The 11,547-nt window shown below is 32.7% G+C and overlaps 2 protein-coding genes across 4 annotated transcripts; both read left to right on the forward strand.

Moving 5' to 3' along the window:
• Positions 1–1,514: 1,514 nt before the first annotated feature.
• On the forward strand, positions 1,515–4,996 carry LOC114409936 (proteasome subunit beta type-5-like). Of its 3 annotated transcripts, none has more exons than XM_028373616.1 (8): positions 1,515–1,629; positions 1,728–1,890; positions 2,084–2,213; positions 2,375–2,481; positions 3,608–3,742; positions 3,823–3,926; positions 4,009–4,109; positions 4,525–4,996. In XM_028373616.1, exons 2-8 carry the CDS (start codon positions 1,777–1,779, stop codon positions 4,650–4,652), a joined length of 819 nt encoding a protein of 272 aa, XP_028229417.1. In that variant the 5' UTR covers positions 1,515–1,629; positions 1,728–1,776; the 3' UTR covers positions 4,653–4,996. The 3 variants fall into 3 exon arrangements, with proteins under 3 accessions (XP_028229417.1, XP_028229416.1, XP_028229418.1); XM_028373615.1 differs by having other exon boundaries at positions 1,528–1,629; positions 1,722–1,890; XM_028373617.1 differs by having other exon boundaries at positions 1,548–1,629; positions 1,760–1,890.
• Positions 4,997–8,673: 3,677 nt separating this feature from the next.
• LOC114409938 (calcium-binding protein CML38-like) lies at positions 8,674–9,926 on the forward strand. The gene has a single exon (XM_028373618.1). The coding sequence runs from the start codon at positions 9,289–9,291 to the stop codon at positions 9,709–9,711; it is 423 nt and encodes a 140-aa protein (XP_028229419.1). The 5' UTR covers positions 8,674–9,288; the 3' UTR covers positions 9,712–9,926.
• The last annotated feature ends 1,621 nt before the right edge of the window (positions 9,927–11,547 follow it).

Here is an 11,547-nt window from a genome sequence, read left to right on the forward strand (position 1 = left end):
AAGATAGAAATAAAGATAAAAATTAAGGGAAGATGTACTTTTTATTTTATTTCACTTGTTTGAATAGAATAAATATTTTTGTTCTCCGTCTAATTTAAAACAGATTAAGGACAACACAAATCAAACAAATAAGAACATGATAAAATCTCTAATTTTTGTTACTTAAAAAATAATGAGATAACTTTTTGTCCCAAATACAAAATATTAAAAAGATACATATATTTGTATTTATATCTCTTTAATAATTGAAAAATAACAACTAATCAACGTGATCATTTTAAAAAGAAAACATTAGATTTTTTTATTCTAATCTTTTTTTTTACAAACTCATTAAATTTGATATCAATTAAATTAAGATAATTAATATTAGATATTTTAGTAAATTTTATATTTTCTTACAAGATATAAAATTGTTGTGTGTGTTTCTCCTATTTTGTTTTTCTTGTCCTGTACAGTATTATAAAATGGGAAGATATTTATTATTTTTTGTTTATTTAATTATAAATTACATTTTTACTCTAAACATAAAATTCATTCTTTCCTTCGCAATTCACAGAGTGTCTCCTCTTGCGTTCTGCTTTGCTGGCTGGTTTTCTCTTGATCAGGTAAACCCTGTTTCCAAACTCTGGTCGACTACGCATAACAGCCCTGTTAGAATTTTTAATAACTGTTGTAAATTATCGTTGCTTTGTTTTGTTCTGCACTATAAACATCTGCCTACCATATAACTCAGAGGGAGGAAAATCGAAATAAAGCCAAACGTTTCACAAGGGAAAGAAAAAAGTGGAGGTGGAGGTGGAGGTAAAAAAGTAGAAAATAATTTCCTCCAGAAAATAAATGGGCCTTATAAAAAAAGCATGAATAGGGAATTAATATTTGCCCCTCTAAAATTGCTTCCCCTATTATCAATGTGCAAATACCAAAATATTTTCTCTCTCATTTCCTCCGATACTAGCACCCACTCTTCTCCACCTACAATGTTTATAACACAAAATCACAATTCCGTTGTACTATAGAAATTGTGACACAACGGAATCACAAAAATTACAATACAATGAAATCGTGATTTTGTTGGATTGCAAATTATGTAATTAATACCTAAATTATTTCTATTTTTCAAACAATGGAAAAAAAAAAGTATAACGGAAGTATGATTCCATTGTACATTGTGCAACAAAAATCATGCTTCCATTGCACATTCTTTGTTAACCCCTACTTGCACAACAAAATTATAATTTCATTGTGCATTTTTTCCACAAACTTAGTTATACAACAAAAATACACTTCCATTGCACTAATTAGGGTGCGGAAAAATGCACAACAGAATCATGGAATCCCAATTCCATTGCAGAATGTTTTTTCACCTCATCAGTGCAGCGAAAATGTATTTACATTGTGCATTGTGGGAAAGGGTGTTTTTTTTTTAATTTGGAAAGATGATAGGGGTCAATAACAACTGTGCTGGGGCCAATAGTAACCCCAGCGCGAATATGTGGGCCGGCCCAAATAAGTCCTGCCTTTTTCTCCAAGCCAGTACATACTGAAAAACAGTGTACCTCTTTGCTTTTTCCCATTGCTTCTAACGTGAGATCTCAGATTGCAATTGCCTCTTCTCTTCTCCCAGAATCGGTGCGCCATGTTCTTAAAATTTGCAATTCTTTCTATCTTTAATTTTTCTACATTTATATTTATCACTTTGTTTATTCTCCTCTTGGATGTAGGTGTAGGTTACAGGTTTAAGGGTTTTGTTTTCATTTAGGTCATTAATCCGATATCATGAAGCTCGATACGACTAGTCTCGAATCGTTTCCCACACTGATTGCACCTCAAAACGACGTCGCCGGAGAACTCTCCGCCGCTCCGTCCTTTGACCTTCCGAATTCCAATGACGTGAGGACTCTCAATTGAATCTCAGGATTCTGAAATTGTTCGAAAATCAAAGGAAAAAAAATAGGGTTGATATTTGTTTCTGAAACTGTGGGGGAATGAAATAAGAAAGTTAGGGTTTAGTTTATTATGGAGAAGAGTTGAAGTTTGATGGTTTTAACTGAACTGTTGTGTGTGTGTTTGTTTGTGGTGCTAGTTCGATGGGTTCTTGAAAGACGCTATTCAGATGGTGAAGCCCGCGAAGGGTACTACAACTCTTGCTTTTATATTTAAAGAGGGTGTTATGGTAGCTGCTGATTCTCGAGCTAGCATGGGAGGATATATATGTGAGTATTTGTTAGATTTTAATTTCATTTTTCACTGTTCTTTGTTCCTTTGGCTGAGGCAGAGTTTTTTGTTTTTGTGCTAATTGCTGCAAATTAAAATGATGGGTTTTATCTATTTGCATTGTGTTTGATCTTGAATTCTGACTGTTGGCTGTCTCCAGCGTCGCAGTCTGTGAAGAAAATTATCGAAATCAATCCGTATATGCTTGGGACAATGGCTGGTGGTGCTGCTGATTGCCAGTTTTGGCACAGGAATCTCGGGATTAAGGTAATCTTTGCAACCTTGAGCCTACAATATTGCATGGTTGCTTTTGCCTGTTCTGTTATCTTTAGGTCAGTCTCCTGCCGAATTGCTGCAATAGTCTCCCACACCTTTGTCATTCCTTGGTTATCTCCTTGCAATTATTGTTATTGAATATTGATGTTTTAGTTGAGTTGGTAAGATTTACCTCTTTGAAGTAAATTTATACTCACTGCATGAAAATTATTTGTCCATAGGCAGCATCTTAGCCTGTGTTTTGGAAGCAAGTAAGGAGTGAAAGAAAGTGAATGGAATGGAAATTGAACTATGGGAGGGTAGTCTGGTGTCTTGTTTGGAATGCCATGTAAATGGTGGGAATGAAAATGATAAGGAAAATAATTATGTTTTGCCTGTGAAAAATGAAATAATCTCTTTATTTAAGATGAATTTGTTTAGAAGGATGGCTATGCAATTCAGAATTTCAGATATAATCTCTTTCCCATGTATAAAGTGTGGAGAGATTTACTTATAGGGCACAATTGTGTAGGTTCCAAACATTTTTCAATTTTAATTTTTTTCATATTCTACTAAGTAGTCTGAGTGTGGTGTAATATTGCCTTTCACATCTAATTTTCATTTACTTAGTATTCCTTCTACCTATATCCAATTAAAATTTGTTTCTAATTTATAATGCATGTGCTTGACTCCTTGACCATCATGTTTAAATATGTTTTACAAACCTCAAGGGAGGCAACTGTATTTTATTCTTTTATTCTTATAGTGATATGTACGTCAGTGTGGATGCTTCCATTATTTTTCCTTTGATAACATCTAGACTGGTGCTAGGAATGCCACTTAATTGCCATTTGTTGTTGGATAGGTTGGTTTTGAATATACTAGGTTTCATTATGTCATTTTTATTCTATCTCGTATAAGCACTCCAGATTATGGACACTTAGTTTGGGCCATTACTCATTATTAACCACCGCTTGACTAACAGGACTAGGCGTAACATAGAAGATCTAAATGACTGGTTCAATAAACTTAAAAGAATTTGATATCTTTTGGCTTTTGTTTTCTGAGATATGTTTTCTGCCTTTTATGTTTTATGAAGTTACCCATGTGTTCTCTGATTTGGTCCATATTATTTTAGTGTCGTTTGCATGAGTTGGCAAATAAAAGGAGAATTTCAGTGACAGGAGCCTCAAAGCTACTTGCCAATATTTTATACTCTTATCGTGGAATGGGTTTATCTGTTGGTACCATGATTGCCGGATGGGATGAGACGGTAATTCACACAACAAAGTACTGAACAACTTTTTCTCAGCTAGTCCAATTCTTACTTACAACATTTAATCTCTTTTTTAGGGCCCTGGTCTATATTATGTTGATAGTGAAGGAGGAAGACTTAAAGGCACTAGATTCTCGGTTGGATCTGGTTCACCATATGCTTATGGTGTATTGGATAGCGGGTTAGTTAAACTTTCTATTTAACTATCACCTATAACTCTTCTGCCAAATTTCGTTGACAAATTTCCTTGTTATACATACTAGGTACCGGTATGACCTGTCAGTTGAGGAAGCTGCTGAACTTGCTCGACGAGCAATTTATCATGCAACATTTCGTGATGGGGCCAGTGGTGGAGTTGCTAGCGGTATCTTTCTTTCTCCCCACTACATCTACATGCTAACTTCTATCTGTTTATGACATTTAGTTGTTATCCTCTCCCTCACCAGCAATAAATTAGTATTTACACAAATTCATGATAACTTAATTGATATGTCTCATAAGCTAAAACTTGCACTGCTGCTGGAGAACACACATGTTCATGATCACCAAAACAATGATGTGCATTTTACTATGTCCAGTTAAATGGATAGTTGAAAATAATTCATGGTTTCTAACTAGTTAGGATGAACTATTAATGTAGTAATATTATTGTCGTTATCACTTATCCCTGACTTGGTGAGTACTTTCAGAAGCTATTTTAGATGCATAATTTATAGCGATAAACTTGCAGTGCACAAAATCGCCATGTTTCATTAACTTGGATATTTTTATGATTTTAGTTTACTATGTGGGACCAAATGGATGGAAGAAACTGTCTGGTGATGATGTTGGGGAACTTCATTACCATTACTACCCAGTTACCCCAAGCACCGTGGAACAAGAAATGGTTGAGGCTACTGGTGCTTGATGAAGTAACTCGTGGATGTCTTTTTAAGTTTCCTTTGCTTGCCAGCGTATTTTGAACCCATTGCATGAAACTGATTACTTTATAATTGGAAATTGACAATAGTTTGATAAATACAAGTGCTGTCCTATCCTGTTGTGTTTTAGATCAAGCCATATTTATCATCCAAAATGATAGATTAGAGCCATATATAATGTGGAGTGGTTTAAATTGGTAAAGCAGGTCAGACGTGTATTGCTAGCTATTGCTAATGTAATCCATCTTGCGATTAATGGTTTTCGTGGCAACTTCTGAAAGTTGTACAAGAAACTTCCTAGGGAGAATTGTGGTTCAATGTCTTCGACTGATTGTAGTAGTTAGTAAGCATACTTTTGGTACGTCATGGTTTTAATTTAAAGCTTCGTCAAATTGAGACTTAAATTAATTGTTGATTTTTTTTTCAAGATGCGAAATAGAATATTATTAATACTTAATGTAAGTGAAATAGCACATGATATAAAACCAAAATTTTGATACAGAACATGCTACATATGCAATGCCTTCCCAAATCTTACAAATCCCAAGTTAATTGCATATCTCCACCCAATAGCAACCATGCAACCCAAATGTATTGCTAGGATAAGGACTACCCTGTGCAACTAAGGAAGACTCAACAGTTACACTTTCACGTCATATTTTCGCCAAAATCGCATGCCCAGCTACTGTTGTTCATGCCAATATTTTGCAGTTTCTGCCCAAAATCTCTGCACTTTTCATAAAAATTGCGTTATCTTTGTTTACATGAGTTACAGCTTGATAACCTCTCGCCATTATCTCCTCATCAGTGTATGCCAGTTAAACACGTCCTATATGCCAGTATTTGTGCCACTGTCTGAAACACATCCACCTAAACAGCAAGTGGATTGTAAAACCAGCTTTGATCAGGGAATAAAGAAACTCCCTTGTTCTAAACAGTTCCAAGAATTCAATTTTACTGTCTCATCTTGTTCAATCTGCATGAATTTATCCTGAAAAGTCCGGTTCTTGCATTTGATTACTATTGCAAACCATACCTCTCCCCATCTCTTGTTCATGTCCCCTCCCCCAAAATAATATCCTCTTCTCACCCTCATTTTGCTATTCTCACCTCATGTTTCCATTGTTAAACTAATCAAAATTAACGGTAATATAAATTATATTTTTTAAAATTGAAATTAAATTAACTAAGATACAATTTACTTTTTTTATGGTAATCAGTATCATACATTATTTTTTTAATTGAAATTGAATTAATTTTGATAGAAGTTATCATCTATAAAAGTAATCAAATTAGTTATTATACAAAATGTCTTTATTAATAATAATCAAATTATAATTAGTATCGTAATCAACTTGATTACGGGGTAATTTGTGTTTTCATTAATTCAAATTTTAATAAAAAAAGATAACATATATTACTATTCAAAAAGGTAATGTGCATCATTAAGATAATTTGAATTATAATTAATTCAATTACTATTAAAAAGATAACTTATATCATAATTAATTGAGAAACTACTAGAAATTGAAAAGTTAAGTGATAATGGGAAGATGAAAAGTTAATCTTGTAAAAATTTGATGATATATTAAATTTTAATTTGAAATATGAAATATTTTAATCTAAATTATCTATTATTTTTAATCTTGATCCAATAATTATTATCCAATAATTATTATTAGTTGTTTTCAGAGTGAGATAATGTTCTCACAACAGTAGTCGTCTTCACGCCCAAATGAAAAAAAAACATCGCATAAAAAAGAATTGCAAGCATAAAAAGAAAATTTTTAAATCATAATTTATAACTAAATATTACAAAATTGAATATTAAATATTATAAAATTAAATTCTTAGGACTCAATCATGGACAGACGGTGAAACTAACAATTAAGACCACCTAATCTTTGCCTATAACTTAAGCAGAACCCATCAAAGGGCATAGAATCTTTGTTATGATATACAAATTAGTCATCAGACAAAGTAATTTTTATTGAATCAACCCATTTGATGTAGTTTTAAAATAAGTGAATTGTCAATAATACATTTTTTTAATATTCTCTTTTTTTATTGGTTGAAACAATTAAAAAATTAAATTAGGAGAGAAGATCATTTAATAAGGTGTGAGATTCACAAATCTTTTTGTTTCCAATAAACTTATATTTTTTCAAAAAAAAAAATATTTAATAATACGCCGCTAGCATTTTTTCTGAAAACAATGATCTAATTTATCAAACTTATATTTTTTTTTTCTCTTCTCTCTATTTATGTGTCAATTAACATTTAGGTTATATAGATAACACCTTTGTAATTACACATCAGTAGGATAGATCGGTGGAAGGGTCGGTTGCATAATTCATTTATATTAATATAAAACAAAAGAGTGAAAGGTATTTAACTCAGTTGATCAAATAATGTGTATAAATTATTGTAAATTTTTTAATATTGTGTTCAATTCAATTCTCACTGATAAAAAATTAAAGAATATGCTAAAATATCTTCTAAATAATAATTAATAAAAAAAATTTGAATAACCGACCTAGTTGTACCACAGGAAGAAACATTAAATTAACATATTGGTTTTTTAATTTAGTCAAGTAATTATTTTTCCAACAGATGGCTATCCTATTATGTTATAACTTAAGACGCGGTGTTTGATGTGGCTCGTTAGGAGTTCAAAGTTGCATTTATGCCCAGTAAATCCAGATTCATCATTATCCTCGAATCTTTATATATCACCCTTAAAAGGGAGAAGAAGAGAAGCAAATGTGTCTCCATTAATGAAACAACATCATGTTCGCACTTTGGATAACAAATATCTTACGGTGAACTATAGAACTGAAAAGTCTTAAACTGAAGTTTACAAGAAATAACAATTAGTAATTGTCTTTTTCAGTAGAAGAAATCACATTTAGTGTTCAAAACTAACTAAAAACGTACATTTCATTTGAATAACTACAATATCCAGATATTTGAAAGTGAAGCGAAGTTGGATAAGAGACTCCGTGATCAAACCAAGGTTAAATTTTCGACTTTGAACAACTAAACTCAGACATATCCAGTAATGGGTAGGTCATTTTCCAAGGTGGGTTGTGAGAAATTTCATGATGAACAAGTGTCAAGAGATGGTGATGGAGGACCAAAAAAAATATGGCTACTCCATCTGTAACGTGCTAGCAAGGTTGTTCCATCTTTTCAACTAAACGATTTAATGGAGAAAAACTAACTAGCGTAAAGATTAGAATTGAAGTAGAAACAATATGAGGAAGAATATCAATTTAATAAATTACTCTAAAGTCTAAAGACTACTATTTGACAAGGCATTTGTTTGATAATGATGGAGAATAGAATATAAGGACGTGCTATCCAACGGTGTACCATTGTAATGGTTCGTTTGTTTTTTTACTTTAATTTCTAACGCACAAATTGCTTTTTGTTTTATTCATTCAACGGTCAGAATGCTTGGAGAAGTTATTCTTTTTTAGTTAACATGTATTCTTTAATAGATCAGATTCGCATTCTAAACTATGGATTAAATTAAAATAATTTTATATCAATTGATTTACTTAGAAGAAGTTAGTTTTAATTATACATACTATCTCCAACATATAATATGATTATTTATGTATTATTATAATCTACGTTTATGAAATGATTGTATGATAATATAATATGGTAAAAATTTACATGTTAGTACGGAAAATAGACACGTGTTGAACTCTTATTGTCTGCAGTGTCAACACTGTCGCCACGTTGCTCTCACCAATGCGGAAGCAGTTTACCGTTAATGGTGGCTTCCGCGTGTATGTATCCATTTTCAATTGCAAATTTGCAATTTGTCAAGTGTTTATCGAATTAACTATTTATATAGTTTGGTCCACCTATGACATCGTGACACGTACCTATGCCGTGGCCTCCATGCTCTCTTGAATCAATAATTGTCTTTTGAAAATTAGAACACTCTGGGCAACTTCCTAGGTATCTTAGTAGTATTTATCTTCTGCACGACCTCCACACGCCCCTTAAACCGCCTTCACCCAATTTATATAAGACCACTCGCAAATTCCCATGTTTCATACAATAGCCCTAAACCAACACATATAGTACAACTCAAATTTCCATTTTCATACAAGTTACATTTTGTTACCTATACTACTACACTCTAGTTGTTCCACCACTAGCGTTTGTGGCAACAACTTTGATTTGAGGTTCTGGTTTTTTGTATAATCAACAAGTATTTTAGGCTTCTATTTGATACTCATCGAGTCTTCATTCCACCGAGTCAGTTCATTTTTGAACAAAGTGATATCTTCTCATTCTTAAGCCGACAATCTATACTCCACACTTTAGTTGTTCCACCATATTTTTTGTTACTTATACTACACCTTTTTAGTGTTTGTAGCAAGAACTTTTGTGTGAGGTTTGTTGCAATCAAGAGATATCTAAGCCTTCTATTTGATACTCAATTAATCTTTTGATCGACTTATTTTGAGATAAAGTGATATCTTTAGTTGTGATTTCATTCCTAGACCGAGAATCGAGTCTCAAACTTTGATTAGGAATTCAAGTGTCAAATCACTTGTACTAACCATTTTTTGGTTAATTTGAGGTTCAGTGCATTGCAACATGGGGAAGCAAGTTGGTTTTGAGGATGTTCTTAGATATTTCGACGAAGATGGTGATGGAAAGGTTTCACCTTCAGAGCTGAAGCACGGGCTGCGAATGATGGGTGGGGAGCTTTTGATGAAGGAAGCTGAGATGGCAATTGCGGCATTGGATTCTGATGGAGATGGGTTGCTGAGTTTGGAGGATTTGATTGCTCTTATGGAAGCTGGGGGAGAGGAGCAGAAGTTGAATGACTTGAAGGTGGCTTTTGAGATGTATGACACTGAAGGGTGTGGGTTTATAACCCCCAAGAGCTTGAAGAGGATGCTTAAGAAGATGGGCGAGTCCAAGTCCATTGATGAGTGCAAAGCCATGATCAAACAATTTGATTTGAATGGGGATGGTGTGCTAAGCATTGAAGAATTCAGAATTATGATGCAGTGAGGCATGTGTATCTAAATGTTGATTATGTATAGTGTGTATTTGAAATTTGATTGATTTGTTTGCACATCATATGTATAATAACACTATAACTCCTATGATAGTACTATTTTAGCTGCTTCTCGATAGTGATCAAAATAACTATCAGATTTTGCCCCAACTGTGCTATTTCAATCATTATTCAAGTTTTCTTAATGAGAGTTGTGTTATTATTCTTAGATGGTTTTTTATTTTCTTTTAAGAAAACACTCACTTAATAAGGTTCTCAGTTCTAAATAAGGAGAGTCAAATGTTATTGGCCGAGAAAAAATGTGTATGTTACAAATACTGGATTGGGAAATGGTTCGAGTTTTTGGAGACACTTGCTTCCAACAATTACCAATGCTATTCTTGTCAATATTAAGGTTAAGGTTAACTTCCAAATATGTCGATTAAATTCTGATTTATGAATGAGTACTGCATTTCAACCTTTTCCGAAATATAGCTTTTATGTGCATCAATTTTTCTGTACCTGTAGTAAATATTACTAAATTATTGACAACAAATATAGAGGATAAAATCTTATAGTGAAAAGTTTTAATAGATATTGTATGAATGAATTGGAGCGGTGTTTTTCTGTCAGGTGCAATCAGATTCGTATCCTCCTAATACATAATATGGTTTCGGTTTATGAATATCCTGTGCTTTCTTGATTCAAGCTTGCTAAGTACGGGAAAATTCATTTTTTTACCAAAAATGGGGGAAAAAAAACTCAATATGCAACTTGACTTAGGATTTTACAAGCAATATTAAAAATTATTTGGCCGCAACCCACTTAGGGTACATTTAAAACCCAATTAATTCAGTTGGCTTTCTATTTGTTGTCTGTTTAGAGTGTGTGTGACTATTAACACTAAAATAAAATAGCCAGTTAATGTCGGTTCCAAAAGGTTGTAACTTTTTGGAAGTCCCAAATTAGCTGTGTCGGTTGTTGCTTGCTTTGTTTGATAATTACTAACCTCTATCAAATTTATGAGATATATAATGGGTTGAATAATTAAAAAAAATGTCACAAATTATTAATAAATTGACAATTAACTTTTATTGATAAAAAAAACAAACTCTATCCAATTTGTAAGTTGTATTCACATCCCTTTGTAGTTTGCACCACTAACCTGTTATTTTGTTTTTCTTATAAAAATATTTTTTCGAGCTTTCGAAACATATTTTTCTATAAAGGTAACTAATTTCCATAATATATTAATTATATTAAGAGAAATAGTCTCATTAATGCAATACATTAACGAAACTAGTTCCCTAAAACTATATTACGGAAATTATTTTCCATATGATTTATAAAGAATAAAAAAATAGAAGTCCATGGTGGCCCAAGACAACTTTCAAGAGAGAGAAAAAAAAAAGGAGAAAAATGAGAGGAGGGGCGTAGATGGTGGAGATAGGTAGGAAATGGAATCGGCCACTTAAGGATGAAAAGTCACCATGACTTTCTCTTATTTTCCATTTAGTTGACGGCTTATTTATATAAACCATTATTAAGTTGTTATCCACTTATACAAAAACAAGGAAAAGCCATTGTATCTCTCCCTCTTCAAAGGCTCTAAGTTTGTAGGTAAGGGGAGGGGTGAAGCCGTGAAGGTAAGTTAAAGAAGGGAATCATGGATGGTGGGTGTGATGGTGGGATTGAAAGGATGGTAGGAGGGTGAAGGTGAAAGGGAATAGGGAAAAGGAAAGAGAGGTATTTTGGAAATATAAAAATTAAACAAATGGAGGTATAAAGAGCAAAACGCAAGGTATAAATAGCGACTTCCAATAATTTACAAAACAATGTCTTCGCTGCCC

This window comes from Glycine soja, chromosome 4, assembly GCF_004193775.1.
Source record: "Glycine soja cultivar W05 chromosome 4, ASM419377v2, whole genome shotgun sequence".
NCBI classification, from domain to species: domain Eukaryota; kingdom Viridiplantae; phylum Streptophyta; class Magnoliopsida; order Fabales; family Fabaceae; genus Glycine; species Glycine soja.

Bases quoted from the DNA above. Each gene is read 5' to 3' on its own strand.
- LOC114409936 (XM_028373616.1), top strand. From the start codon at position 1,777: ATGAAGCTCGATACGACTAGTCTCGAATCGTTTCCCACACTGATTGCA. The intron at 3,927-4,008 runs GTTAGTTAAACT...TATACATACTAG, and splicing joins TATGGTGTATTGGATAGCGG to GTACCGGTATGACCTGTCAG. The intron at 4,110-4,524 runs GTATCTTTCTTT...TTATGATTTTAG, and splicing joins CAGTGGTGGAGTTGCTAGCG to TTTACTATGTGGGACCAAAT.
- LOC114409938 (XM_028373618.1), top strand. From the start codon at position 9,289: ATGGGGAAGCAAGTTGGTTTTGAGGATGTTCTTAGATATTTCGACGAA.